Source organism: Geospiza fortis, unplaced genomic scaffold (genome assembly GCF_000277835.1).
Source record: "Geospiza fortis unplaced genomic scaffold, GeoFor_1.0 scaffold608, whole genome shotgun sequence".
NCBI lineage: Eukaryota > Metazoa > Chordata > Aves > Passeriformes > Thraupidae > Geospiza > Geospiza fortis.
Window position 1 is genome coordinate 814,393 of NW_005054494.1, and position 14,742 is coordinate 829,134.

At 44.5% G+C, this 14,742-nt stretch overlaps 1 protein-coding gene across 2 annotated transcripts in view; it reads right to left on the reverse strand.

Annotated features, from left to right (window-relative positions):
• The window catches only part of FBXW11 (F-box and WD repeat domain containing 11), a 49,494-nt gene that overhangs the window by 7,047 nt on the left and 27,705 nt on the right, over positions 1–14,742 (reverse strand). For both annotated transcript variants that reach the window (XM_014310186.2, XM_005428625.2), the window contains exons 4-10: positions 12,221–12,407; positions 10,895–10,985; positions 3,618–3,755; positions 2,965–3,083; positions 2,179–2,428; positions 1,071–1,189; positions 442–552 (exon numbers count right to left, since the gene is read on the reverse strand). In XM_014310186.2, the coding sequence (XP_014165661.1) occupies positions 442–552; positions 1,071–1,189; positions 2,179–2,428; positions 2,965–3,083; positions 3,618–3,755; positions 10,895–10,985; positions 12,221–12,407 (1,015 nt within the window). The remainder of the gene's footprint in view (positions 1–441; positions 553–1,070; positions 1,190–2,178; positions 2,429–2,964; positions 3,084–3,617; positions 3,756–10,894; positions 10,986–12,220; positions 12,408–14,742) is intronic.

The window sequence follows — 14,742 nt, forward strand, 5'->3', positions numbered from 1 at the left end:
TACAGCTACTTCCTCGTGATCAAGCGCACTGTGAGAAATACTAATGCTCAAGCTTGCAAAAGCCAGGTAGTTTTGAGTTTCTTTGCAGCAGCCATTCCAGTGATGGCTCTGTGACAGCTGTGACAGACAAGCTGACAATGCACACACAGACCCCTCTGCAATGTGGGAATGAAGCTGGGCCCTCCAAGCCCAGGCAGACACTGAGCCCAAATAAAAGGCTACAGCCAAACCCAGTTCCAGAATTGTTTTCAGTAACTCTCCAGGCAGAGAAAGAAATGGAGAATTTGGATATGGATGTAACTGCCATGAATCCACAATGCACTGAGCAAGCAAGAAGCACTCTGGAGAGGAGTCCTGCAATCAGCCCACAGAAATGGTCTGCAGACTCCTGAGAGCCCCACAAGAGAAAGGCTAAATTCTGGGAACTGCTTTCAGACCTACCCATCGTAGGCTCCACTAACAATCCTCTTGTTGTCGAACCTGATGCACCGAACCAGCTCTTCATGGCCTTCTAATACTCTTAAACAGGCACCACATTCAATGTCCCAGAGCCTGGGGAGAACACAGGAGAAAGGCTGATTCCCACACCCAGGGTTAAGCATCTACTGCCTGGTTTGCTATGGGGGGTATGTAATTTGCTTTAAAAAGTGTCATTCGGAGCAGCTACAGTACACGTATTAAAATTATTGTAAGCACTCAGAATCACATGCAAGTAAAGCTCAGATGTTGCATCTGGGAAGTTCCAACAGTTTTTTCTGTTCTCTGTAAGCCATTGATTAGAAGTTCAGAAAATAAGAAAATCATGGAGCAATGTCTTCCCCATCTCTCCCAGCAGAGGACAAGGCGATACAGCAGCAGATAAGAGGTTTTGTTCACTCTGAAGCCTCAGTGTCCCACTCTTTCAGAAGGTTGTGAAACTTTACTCCCACACTGAGGTAAGCCCCATTCATAAACCATCTGCTCCAATGGCAAGCCATGCCAAGGAAGTTTTGCAGCATCAGAATTGAGGGAAATGCTGTTTTCAGGACAGAAGTCCCCTGTTGGCCAGGCCAGCAGCTGGTGGCACCCACCTGATGGTGTTGTCCGAGGAGCCGCTGACCACGAGGCGGTCCCGGTACTGCAGGCAGGCGATGCCGCGCTTGTGCCCGTTCAGGGTCCGCACGAACTCGCACGTGCTGGTGCTCCACACCTGGGGACACGGGACAAACTCCCTGAGAGCTGCAGCAAACAGCGCTTCTTCCGCACGAGAAACCACGAGGAATTCACAGACAGAGGGGCCTGAGGCTCACAGAGGAGCTAAAACCCACAGAGTATCTTCAGAGGCCAAGAGCAGGGCCTGGGCACCAGTGGGGACCCAGCAGGGACAGAGGCACAGGCACTGCTATGGCACTGAGAAGAGCTGGGGACTGTATCTAAAATATTTTCAGGTGGCAGAGACTGGTCCAAGTGATTTCAAAACCTTGATTACACTTCATAAGTTAAAAAATATTTTTTAAAACTGGAGTTAGCAAACACAAACCCCTCACACTTTTTTACCAGAGAAATTATTAGGAAGCTCTTAGTAAGAGAAGGTCCAAATGGCCTTTAAGCTTGGTCTTAACCTTAAAGGATTCAACCAACTTCACCTGTTTTTAATGAACTGTAATTGAAATTGTACCACAGAGTACAAAGTGCCTCATTTTCCAACACAGAGTGCAGCAGGATCTCTCGCAGAGATTTGGACATGGGACTGCCAAGAACTTCTTGGCCCAGGCTAAGGCAGCTCTGGTTCACAGAGGGCAGGGTGGAAATGCCTTTGTTATATTAGTGCACTCTGGGTAACTCAAATCTTCTGGTATGTCACAGCCTTCAAATCCAGCCTCTGAATCCTTCAAACATGGCACAGCCTGGCTGAGCTGCTGGGAAGGCATGGTGAGGGGAAAGGCACTGCTGAGGAATTTCATGTCTGGACAGAACTGCCAAGTGAAATTAAAAATACCACTGGAAAAAGGCACAGGATATGCCACATTCAACAGAGCAACTGATCTCGAGACAAAGAGTTCAAACAGCAAATGGGCTTTGCTTTTTCATGAAAATATTCCAGCGCAGTTGTGTGCCCAAAGTCACCAAGAGCCAGCAAGAGGACGCTGCTCACTGAGAGACACCAGAAAGGCCCTGGAGCAGAGCTCTGCCACTGACCTTGATGGTCCTGTCCCCCGAGGCTGACACGATGTACTTGTCATCGAAGTCTACCACGTTGACAGCAGCGCGGTGTCCCACCAGCACGCGGCGCAGCGTGATGTCCGTGGGGGAGGCCATGTCCCACACGGCGATGGACCTGTCCTTGGAGCACGTCACCATCAGCCCGTTGCTGAACCTCAGGTGGAGCACGGCCTCGTTGTGGTGGATCAGCGTGTTCAGAACCTCCCCTGTATTTACATCCCAGACTCTGTGGGAGAGAGCAGTGTTATCCCAAGGGAAGCGATGGCTCTGCGGGGGGAGAACAGGCACAAGCCTGCCCCAGTCTCCACGGGAGAGCTCTGGCTGGCTAACCCCTGGCAGGGCTTGTGCAAGGCAGGAAGATGGCTGCTAAAGTGTCCTCACTGCCAGTAGAGCTGCACGTCAGGCAGTGCTCCATGTATGGATGCACTCTCAGCAAGAGTCATTACTGCAACATGTCACAGAGCACTAAAGAAACCCTAATTGAAGAAATTATTGCAGAGTTGGCCATCAGCCACTCCAAAACTTCAGGATATGCCTTGAATGCCTCAGGTCATATTCCTTCAAAATTCCTAATGCTAAAAGAACAAAATAGATTTTGAAGAAAAATTATTTAACATGATCCTTTGCCAAGTATGAGTATCTTGCTTCTGGAATACAAATATCACATTAATCATAGGGATGTTTTCTGATATTTAGAGATTATTGAAAATATTCCCAGTTCTGAAACTCAAAATTATTTTTGTACAAGAACTTAACACTCACCTCACTGTAGAATCTGAAGATCCAGTTACAATAACTCTTTCATCATATTGCAGACAAAGAACTGAGCCAGTATGTCCCGTCAAGACTTTCAAACATTCCAAGCTTGTTTTGTCCCAAATCTGTTAGAAAAAAGAAGGGTAAATGGCTTATCAACATCAAGAACATGGATCAAGACTTGAACATTGTCACACCTGCAAAGAAAGGAGGACAACCAGACGCCATGAGGGGTGAGTCTGTCCCATCAGTGGGCCTTGTCCTCCCTTTAGCTTTAGGAAGTCTTGATGTAAGGTTTTGAGAGAAGAGTGAAAAATAACCAAGCACCATGAGGAGACAAATCCTGTCCGGCCAAAGAAGCGCCAGGGAGGATGAGCATGGAAGCAAAGTCCTGGCAATGAAACAGCCACAGCCAAGGCCAGTGGCACACAGAGACCTCCCTCTCCTGGGGGAACACTGATTTCAGGGCAACCTCTGTGGTTAATGGACGGGATCCCTGGCAGTGGCCCAGGCTTCCAGAGCAGAGTGCAGGTGAGGACTTTGCCAGGCTCAGACATCCCACCCTCACCAACCAGCCTCCCATGAAGAGACACCAAGAAGCACAGGCAGCTTCCAGGGCAGAACTCCCAGCCAGGGCAAGGACCAAGGCAAGTGCTCACCTTAATGGAGTTATCTCGTAGGCCACTGATGATCTTCTCATCATCATACTGTAAACAGTAGACCCCTTTGCTGTTCTCAGAGCGGCACTGGATCCTTTGCAAGTTGTGCCTCCCACACCTCCAGTTGGATTCTATAGTCTGACCAGAGGGCAAAAACAGGAGTTGGGCCTCAGGCTGCAGCAGGACTGTCCCACACCCCCCAGCTTCCCACTTTTACACACACCATCCTTGAATCTGAAGGACATAAAACAAATCTCTTCTCCTGCTCCCAATAAAGACACACAAACCACAATGAATTACCATTAGCACTTCCGTCATTTGTCATGACAAAAGTTGTGTTTATGGAGGAAATCATGGTCAACCAGCCTTAATGAGAATTTCACAAGCAGCCATTAGAGAGATACATTCCAGAACCATTTCCCCCCACATTTATGTGACCAACCAACAAAAGCTGCAAAGGTGAGACCAGGAGCTCACATGGTGCCTTGTCTAGCCTCAGCTGGGTGACCAACATTACAGAACTGCTGATTCCAACATGTGGGTGAAGGGATTTCCTGGGTCTTCCCTTCCCCTACCCAGCCATATCACCCATTAATTGTACTCACACACCTTGGAAAGAGGTGTTGAGATATGAAACCCTCCTGAAAGCACCTAAAATCCTGATAAAAATAAAGCTCAACAGGAACTATAAGGTTTCAAATAACCCAAACTTGCTTTCTTCCCCCCACTTGAAATCTGTGGAAGAGTAATTCTCAACATTTTCATCTGGAGAGGCATTTTTAAGGAGAGAGACCTGACATGCCTTAAAAAGCTGAAAATTATTTCACAGCAGAACCAGCATGATTTTCAGGTCTTAATCAGATTTACTCCTTGTTGGAAAATCAATGCTGGATTCAAAGAAATGTGGGGTTTTGGACAGGAAGCTCCTAACACAACCATAAGAGAATGTGTGCTCAGAACTCCAGGCCAACACCTGCAGCACCTGGGCAAGCTGGGATGCTTTCAACAGAATAGGCCATCTTTTTAGCTATTTCCCTGGAATTCTCCCCAAATACTGCATGGAAACCTGGGGAGAAGCTGACAGACTGGCAGTTTGTTTGGAAAAGCATATTTATTATGTAATCCTAGCTTCCAAAGCAGTAGCAGGCACCTCTGCAGCTCCTCCAAGATTAAAACTGACTGAACCCTCAGTAAAGACAGAAATGGAGTGTGACTGTGACATCCCAATTCTAGGAAAACATGTCTGCTTCAAGGGAAAACTGACTTTCCACTTTGTCTTCCACTTGTTTGCTCCTTAAATTGTCTCCCATTATGCAATTTGGAGAGAATTACACCCAGTCCTAATACAAACCTGATGTGCCCCAGGAATTTGTCTAAATCACAAATATGAAGAGACACTTCTAGAGGAGCAGCTGACAGATCACTCAGCCCCTCATTCTCTTCCAGTTTGGTGGGGAAATCAATGAAATCAGGATAGTGAGGGTGTCAGTTTGGGATCAGCTTTCCTGGCCAGCCAGTGGCCTGCTGATTGGCACACTGGGAACTGGGCCCAAAGCTGGCACTGCCCTGGGGAGACCAGCCCAGCTCATCTCCCTGCTCAGCATGCAATGCTGCCTGGGAGGGGGGAAGGACAGGCAGCTCCCAAGTTTTATCTCATCTGGGCTAGGAGGGCATGACTGCAGCTCATCAACTCCTCTGACCCTCAGAAACAGGAGAGGACTGCAGGCATCAACAGCAGGAACCAATATCGTTATAGATGTGAAGGCAGCAGATTTAAATATGTAATAGTAACACTGGAGGCACAGGAGATAAGGCATCAGAGATTCCAGTCAGCCAATTTAAATAGTTTTAGAAACTATTTATGTTCAGATACTCAGTTCAGAATAGTCTTAGGGGAGAGCTTCCCCAAAGCCCTGCTCTTGGAAAGGTCTGCACTAAGCTTGCACCAAGCATGTGCAAGAGGAGCTGTGAAGGATCTGTGAGCACTTCCACACTTCAGCTTGCTGTGCCAGCCACTCCCAACAGCTCCAGAACACACTGGGAACCCTCCAGATCAGAAATGCTGCTGGTCACAGCTCCCCAGACAGAGCAGCCTGCAGTGGAAGTTTGCTCACCAGGCACCGGGGACACGAGCTAGCTCAATTCTCACAGGTTCACTATAGGAAGCTAGTTCAGCTGCTCCCCAAGGAAAATGCTGGCTTCAGATAAAGGAAACTAAAGTCTTGTGTACCTCTGTGAGGGCAGTAAGGCACATACAAGTGCACATTTCAGTTCTGTGAGGAGATGTCATTCCATGTAGGCATTATGTGGTGTGGCTACTGTGGGAAAACAGTGCCTGTGTTTGGAGAACTTGTAAAATCCCCTCACGCTGCCTAATTCTTGGGATGCTGGGAAAGCAGCCATGACACACAGAATGTGCAGCAGCACTTCCCTGGGCAGTGGAGTGAAACCAGATGTGCACATCCAGAGAAATAACATTTGGGATGACTGAACAGACTGAGTGGGTGGGCAACTGGAGGACCCTCTGAGAGGAACATGGTTAATGAAGAACTGGAAACCACATGAAAGCTTCTGCTACAGGGAATTTCTGGTCATTGCTCCATGGTGCAGGGAGTGAGAGTCTTCATCTGCACCCTCCTGCCAGGAGAGATCCTAACTGGATACACTGAGCAGGGAGGAGAGCAGGTATGAGGAGATCACTGTGTCTATGGCCTCTTACGAGCACCAGGGAGTCAGGGCTGAAGAATCCCACAGTTTATTTGTGTATTTATGGTTCCAAACCAACACCAAGACATTCAAAAGCCACTACTGCATTTTCTACAGATGCCCTCAAAAATCTTCTCTGCCTCTGAACTCAGGTTTCCCCAGTAAAAGGCAGAACAGTCTCTGAGTTCACACCCACAGTTTCTCACACTCTCCTAAAAGCTCACCAGAGCAACAGCAGTGAGGAGCTCACAAATGCTGCACAACCAACAAAATCTGGACATACAAGGGAAAGACCTAGCATTTGCCACAGCAGGAGAGTCATTTGGCAGCTGAAGTGGTGCACAAACGGATTGAATGAAAAAAGGGCATTTAGTGAGAAAAGTACAAACAGAACATAGTCCAAGATGCAGAGGTGTAGCCAAGCCTTGACCATGCCAGAATACATTCTCCAGTGCAAAGATGCACAGTGAAAAAAATGCAATTCATCTGCATTAACAGCTGGAACATTAACTATACATTGGAAGTGTTAAGGATAATCTACTAGGAGCTGGGTTTTTTTACCATTGGATAATGTACACTGTGTTCAGCTCCTTGGCTAACAATTGCATTTTTATCCTTGTGAATGTTATTGCAGAGTAAGTGGGTTTATCTTAATCCCATAAACCAAGGAGTTTCTGTTCCCTCTGAATACACAATTCTCCTGCAGGACAAGTGGGGCAGGACACAGCAGAAGGAACATCCACATTTGTTATGAATGCAGGGATTTCTCCTGATGCATTAGGCCATGAAAATCCAACCCTTTGTTCTTCTCATGCTTTCCTCAAAGGGAAAAAGGAAAATCCCTCCTGACCATGGCAGAGGGAAGGCACAAATAAATGAACTTGTGTCACCAGGGTAGGTGAGGACTTAATAATTCATTCATGATCAAATTAAGAGGGTATGATAAGCAAAGACCCCCAGGTCCCCTTCCAGGGCTGCTCTCCAGCCCCTCTGTGTTCAAAGGCAGGAGTGCTGTGGGGCAAAGGAACCCAAGGAGCCAAGCCAGGGCCCCAGCCCAGGGCAGCTGAAGGGGGAGTTCTGCCCTGCTCAGAGAAGAGAGCTGCAATCTGTGCCATGCACCACAAGAACTTGGTCTCTCCTGCTCCAAAGCCTCCCCTCTCCTTGGCCAGCTTCATTTTTAAGAAATGCTTTTTGGAAAGAGCCTGTGGAATAGAGATTTCAAAGGCTGGCTGAAAAAATGTCTAGGCATCTAATGCTGACCAGATTCTCCCCACACATGCACATAAAATTTCTCCAGCATCATAATTAGAGCAGTACTAAACAAACCCATTTCCCTCAGAAATTAAACCCTGCAATCTTCATAAACAACCAAGTCCCAGTGCTGGCAGGGACTTAGGGCAAGAACTGACTTCTTTCCTTTTTCACATTGTCCCAAGGCTTTAAAATTTCTGTTCCAGTCCTAAAACCTGAACTTTTCCAGAAATCAGAAGAACACAGAGTGTTTATCTGATGGCCTGGCACCACATCTCTGTAAAGTCTTCGAATAAACCACATTTTTATTTTCATCTTAATTAGGTGGACCTGAATCTCCATGGAAACAAACTGAGGGCACTCACCATGTGCCTCAAGATAAGGAGAACATTTATGGAATAAAGTCTTCTCAATTCATCTCCAGAAATAGATACTTGTGCTAATCCTGAGGGGACAACACAATAGTTGGCCAAGCTTCACAAATAATATGGAAAAATTCCAGGGACTTGGGGTTCTGGAGTGGGCAGGATTAAAGCTCCCAGCCCAGCCCCATGGGAACGGCCACCCTGCGCCAGCCGGGGCTCCCCACAAACAAGTCTCACACCAAGTCTGGTTTTCTAGGATAAACCCCCAAATCAAAAAATGTTTTTCCTTTAAAAAAAGCTCCTAAAGAACCCTGGCAGTTCAACATGTGACTTGGAGATGTTTGGAGGGACTGGGTCACCTCTTGTGAAATGAAACCTAATTAAATATTTGGTTTCACAGTGGAGGTGGGGAATAACCATCTCTTTCCAAGAATTTCATTTCTGATCTCTAAATGTCCTCTTATTTTCAAATCAAATGACTTTAGAAGTGACATTATGTTCCTAAAATGTGTTTGGCATGAAGTACACAGACACTGGCACCACCACATTTCTGGAGAGGCAAGGGAAGCTCCCTCTGCCAAACCCCTGCCTGTGTTACCTTCAGCTCCCACCACTCTGTGTTTGCATGAACTTTTGACCCACAATGCAAGTAGAGCCCAAGGGAAAGAATTCAAATTTGCTGTTTATCATTCCTCATTTTTCCTTCCAATTGTTAATTCGGGTTTGGGATTATTTTTCAAATTCTGACAGTCAGAGAGTACATTCTGCTTTGAGCTTATCTCTGCCCACAACCCAATTTAGCACCAGCTGCAGTAAATTCCTAACTCTCACCCTTGGAAACAATCTACCAGGATTTGGTCAATCTTTGTGGTAAAATACCAAATGACAAGATTTTTGTGCTACATCAAATATATTCAACTGTATTAAAAAATCCCATCCTTTGGATTTGTTTTTAACAACAATTCCATATATATAATTCTATATAATTCTATAAATGCTAATATGGCTCCCTAAACTCTGACCCTCTGGCAGAAACAGGAAGATCTTTCATTTAAGATCCAGGCAAATATTTGAAGAAAAAACATTTTGGTATTCAGAGACAAAAAATTCTTCATGACATCTAAGATGAAAGTCTTATTCAAGAGCTTCTACACATTGCTGTGAAACATGGAAGAATGGAGAAATACAAAACTGTGAAAGAGCAACAAAAACAGGAAGAGGAGGAAAAAGTTAATCTTAAAGCTAGGTTTGGTTGTTGTTGGTACTCACTCTCTACATTTTAAACAGTGTTGAAAGCTTCTTTTGACAGCCCTTTAGGGAAGCAATTTGTGAAAAGTACTTTAAAGGGTGATTTATTTGAAAAATTCTAATAGACTTTTGGAAGTGGAAGAATTATTGGGCCCTTGACTACCAGCACAAACACCAACCCCACTCCAGGTCAGAGACCTGGCAAACAGGAATATTTCAGAGGACTTGAGGGAATAGGCAAGCAGGGGAAAATCTGCTGTGGCAGAAACACTCATGGCTACAATACATTTTTAAATCTTACTCTTTTCCCACTCGCAGCTATTCAAATACTGACAATTTTTTTCTATTTATTATTGATATTGGGGGTGAGAAAAGCACAAGGGGTTTGGGTTTTTTCCTATTTGCTTCATCCTAGCAAGAAGTATTTAATTCAGGAGCTTTGTTTCTCTGCACTGGAAAGCAAATCCATAGCATCTAAAGAACAAAAACACTAAAGAGTAGATTGGGATAATTCAAAAGCCCTCAGAACACCTTCAAGGAGTCCTTCCATCTCTAATAACAGCAGTGCCTACACAAATGTTCCACATATACAAATGGGTTTCAGAAGAATAACATTAAAAGTGTGAGCTACAGCAATGCCAAACTGTTTTAGTGTTCTAGGCAAACATTTTCATGCTGCTTTTTGCCCATTTTCTTTACAGAACTAGGCCAGAATTGTGCAGAAAGCAAGAAAATATCACACTAAAAGCTCTTAATCCCACAGGCCTCTTATCATTGCAGCATCACTCTCATTCCCTACAGGGAAACACATCTCCCCTCCCATAACTAAGTGGATCATTCAGCTCACAGGTAAATATCAAGTTTGGTCCGATTTTGCCTAAGGTGTATTTCATGCTATAAATAATGTAGCAAGGTTTATAAAAAGATATTTGGAAAACACACTATGGCTTCCAGCAGAACCATTTTACAGCTGGGTTCAGAGGATAGTTTTGTTTCCTGAGTGCCAAGAAGCACAAATTGCCACTTGCCATTCCACACAGTGATTCCATTAGTTCACATCTGTCTTCAACATCAAAACACATTTCCTCACTAATGAATTTCAGACCAATAATTTCCCATCCTGAAATAAATCCATGACAGTCTGTGGTGTAACTTCAGAGCTTTGTGGTGAGTACAGCAAACAGAGCAAGACACATTTTCTCCTACTGGCAGAACAGCTGGGATGATCCTGATTTATCAGAAATATTTCAAAACCACCAAGGCAAGCCCAGCTCTGTAAATCTCAAAACAAGATAAGCAAAATTTTATATTTGAAGCTTCTTTACTGCTGATGGCCCAGTGGGTTCATCACCATAGCACTCATGATTGTCCCCATCAAACCACTGCAGAGAGGAAAAATCCCCTATGAGGGCCAAAGCTGTATTTGCAAGTCAGCCACTGTTTTAGAAGTGATAAGTTACATTTTAAATAATTGCTGTTTAAGGCATCAATGTCAGATCACCTTCTAAGTGAGTGTATCACCAATATACTGAACATTCAGCAATACAGGGAATTTTCTTGGAGTCATGTGTCCTAAACCTACTATTTTATTAAAATCCATAGTCTCAGAAGAGTTCCAAAATTCATTGCTCCAACATTCACCACCTCTGAAACCCCAAAATCAGCACCATTGTCTGTCCTGCAGACAGGATAGAACAGAACACCTACCTCTATATCCTGGATTATCTTTGGGTATAAGGATCTGTAAAACGAATTTGGGGGCCCATCTGTTGGTCTGTTTTTAAACAGGTACTGATCCCTAGAAAGAAGGAGAAACAGTTTTCAATGTACCACAAAGAATCCAAAGTTCACAGGAATGCAAAGCCTGCCCAGAACAGAACCCTCAGCACATAGTCTCAGAAATACCTGGGAGATTTTAGTATCACTATTACAACCCTTGTGACTTTGCAATTTGACAAATATTTAGAATGTCCAAGGTTAAAAAGATAACAAGTGTTTTCCAGTTCTGATTTCCTGCTCCTCAAGGTTTCATCCTTGTGCCATCCCCTTGCTCTGTACATGCCTTTGCTCGGGCACACCACTAGAGAGCACAGGGAAACAGGTTTCTGAAGCAGAACAGCTTTCCAGAAACTTGGGAAGAACAGGAAAACAAGGGTTTTCCCCTTTGAGAGGCTTCTGCAGCCCAAGCTGCTATTTTATACTTCGAGACAAAAAAAAAAAACAAAACCAAAAACCAACCCAAAACCAAAAAAATCCCAAAACCAAACCAAACAAAAAAAGAAAAAGTCCAGTTGGAAATACTTCACTTGAGAAAAAGCCCTGCAAATGTGCTGGCACTGTTTTTTGTGAGCTGATGGAACTGACAGTTCTCCTCGCAATATAGAAATTCCAAATTTGCACAGACTCAAGCAAGAAAAAGTGGTGTCAGACATGGGAGCACAAAAGGACAGGGACAAAGGCAGAGCAGAAAGGGGAGCTGACAGCTTTGGCCTCCAGCCCCAGCAGACATCAGGAGCTCAGCAATACCCATTTCTTGTAACCTTCCTTTTGGGCAGAGCTCCTGGGAGGATGTGTGCAGGAGGCCGTGCAGCAGCAGGGGAGCTCAGGTGTTACTGTCATATTTTATGAAAAATCCCTTCACCAGGATTTTTTCTCCTGAGAAGCCTCAGAAAAGAAATGTAAACAATAACCATCTGATTCCTTGGAATGTGGTTTGGAAGTTGCTTATCAACAGGCGCATCTTTGATTGGTTCCATGTGAATTGTTTTAACTTAATGAGCAATCCCAGTCCAGCTGTATCAGGCTCTCTGCGTCTGTCACAGGTATTTATTACCATTCTTTTCTAGCCTTCTGATGTTCTCCTTTCTCTTTCTTTAGTATAGTTTTAGTATATAATTTTCTTTTAAAATAACAGAATAGAATATCATAAAATAATAAATCAGTCTTCTAAGAACGTGGAGTCAATTCTCATCTCTCACCTCGTCCTGGGACCCACAACACCCCAACAATCAAGAACCACACGGAGGCACTCACCAGCCCCTCCTCTCGGAGAGCCCCTTCCAGAGCGGGTCCGTGCGTACCATCCTCTCAATGAGCTTCTTCCACAGCATCCCCTCCGAGATCACTCTCTGCCACTCCTTACACACCAGCTCTGCTGCACACAGGGATCTGGCATCGAGATAGGAAAGGATGTTTTCTGCTATGTGATCTAAGCCTTGCTCTACAAAGAAATGGAGAGCAGTCAGTGAGTGCACAGAAACAACCAAACCAGCTTTGCAAGACGCTGAGAATCCAGAGCTTCGGGGCAGGGCAGCAACGTGAGAACACTGCCATTGGCAGGGTACCAGCTACAGGTGACTGCACACAGAGACACCAAAATATCTCCAAGGTTTTGTCTTTCCTGCCTGTTGGACCACTCTTCTGCCCTGCAGGGAGAATCAGCACAATGGTGCAGCAAAAGCAGCGTGGACAGGCCCAGGGAGGGGATTCTCCCCTGCACTCTGCTCTCCTGAAATCCCCCCTGGAGCAGGGATCACAGCTCTGGTGTCCCCAACACAAGGACATGGAACTGTTGGAGCAAGTCCAGAGGAGGCCTTGGAGCTGCTAGAGGGACTAGAGCAGCTCCCCCCTGGAACCTGGGAGAGCTGGGCATGTTTAGCCTGGAGAAGGGAAGGTTGTGTGGAGACCTCAGAGCCCCTGCCAGTGTCAGATAGGGCTACAGGAAAGTTCCTCTGCATCAGGAACTGCAGGGCCAGGACGGGGGGAATGGCTTCCCTGCCAGAGGGCAGGGTTAGATGGGATATTGGAGAGAAAATCATCCCTGTGGAAAAGTCACTGCTAGGTCTGTTCCTTATTTCAAAGACCTGCAATTTTGCTTTCCACAAAACTTCCCTGAACCTGAGATGTTGAATAACTCAATTGTCATGAGTAACATACACCCCTTGGCCAGGCATGAAAAAAATCTTTCAAACCAGGAGATGACGACCTTTTTAATTTTCCACTTTATCTCATGACAGCCCACTTTAGGCTTCAAATACTCCTGACAAATCAAAGGAACTACTGTTATTTTTTTAGAGCATGAAGAAAGTATATTCATACAGTCCTCCATTGCACACTGAATTTCACATGGCCTTCATAAAAATGAACAGCAGCAGAAAGCAGAAACTAATACATGTGAGTCTTACTCATTTATTGATTTATTTTACATAATTTAGGTAACTATAACATATGTCTAGTGGCCCTGTCCTTTGTGTCTGTGCTCTGGACCTGATCCTATTATGTTAATATTAGGGTAAATATTTCAGTTGACATCTCTTTTGGATGTAGCAATTTAAACCTGTGACCTTCTGCTAGCAGTAAAAATCTCAAGAATAGATTTGATGTCAGACAACATGCAGGACTATGTTTAAGACACATTAAGGCCTGAAATAGCTGCATATCCCTATTTTACATTAAAAGACAGGGATTTGTTTTAGAAAATTTCTGAAATAAGTACTAAAGCCTTTCTATTTTCTGAAGTAAAATGAATTTGACATCTATTGGTAGACTTTTCAAAGGAAAATATGACACCCATCCCTTATGACTCTACAGAGTCTTTACAGTTTAACAGAAAATGGTGAAAAAGAACTGTTGTTGATTAGAGGGAGCAGCTGAAGGTTTGGTTGAATTTCAATAATAAATTCAAACAATTAAAATTCACAGGGATTTCAAAGGTCTGTGTATAAGTATCACTTTGTATGAAAATGAAACCCAAATGTGGGATGTCAACTCTCTAAATGTGATCAACCTTAGATACAAAACAGTCACTTAGATCAGGAAACATGCCACAGTTACCACTCTGTCACTGAAAACAATTCCATCTAACTCTTCCTCCATTTTTCCTACATTCTCACAGGTGTAAAATCGGTCAGGACAAGTGAGCACAAACTCAAAAACTACTCCTATTTCCAACAAAAGAATGTGACTTCTTCAAGCCAAGCAAAGCCATCTTTTAAAAAGGCATCACTGAATATCATGAGTTGGAAGGGACCCACAAGAATCATCAACTCCAATTCCTGGCCCTGCACAGAATGACCCCAAAAATCCCTCCATGTGCCTGAGAGTGGTACTCCAGTTCTCCTTTAATGTGATTGCAGCCCAACACAGGACTGATTTCAACCAGCTGGGATTAAGTTCTGGGTAAATTCAGACAGATGTTCTTTGCACGCCACAGCACCTTCAAGGAAGGCTGAATATGGGAACAATTCCCAGTATTTACATTGGGGACAAGCAACAGAAGTTGTAAAGATGTATTTTGGTATATACAAATGTGGTGTAAACAAGTGTCACCTTACAAAGCGCCCGACATTTTCTTAGGCAGAAATATATAAAATGAAAGATCTGTATAATTCTCTATCAGCCCTGAGGTATAAAAGCAAACAAAATAGAATTTTAACTGAAGATCAGACTTGCACATGAAGGGTCTGGAGAGTCAGTCCTAGGAGAAGCAGCTGATTTGGAGTTTTAGGATTTAGCTTTTAGGCTTTGCATGGCCTCTTCCACCGTCAGTGTTCAGA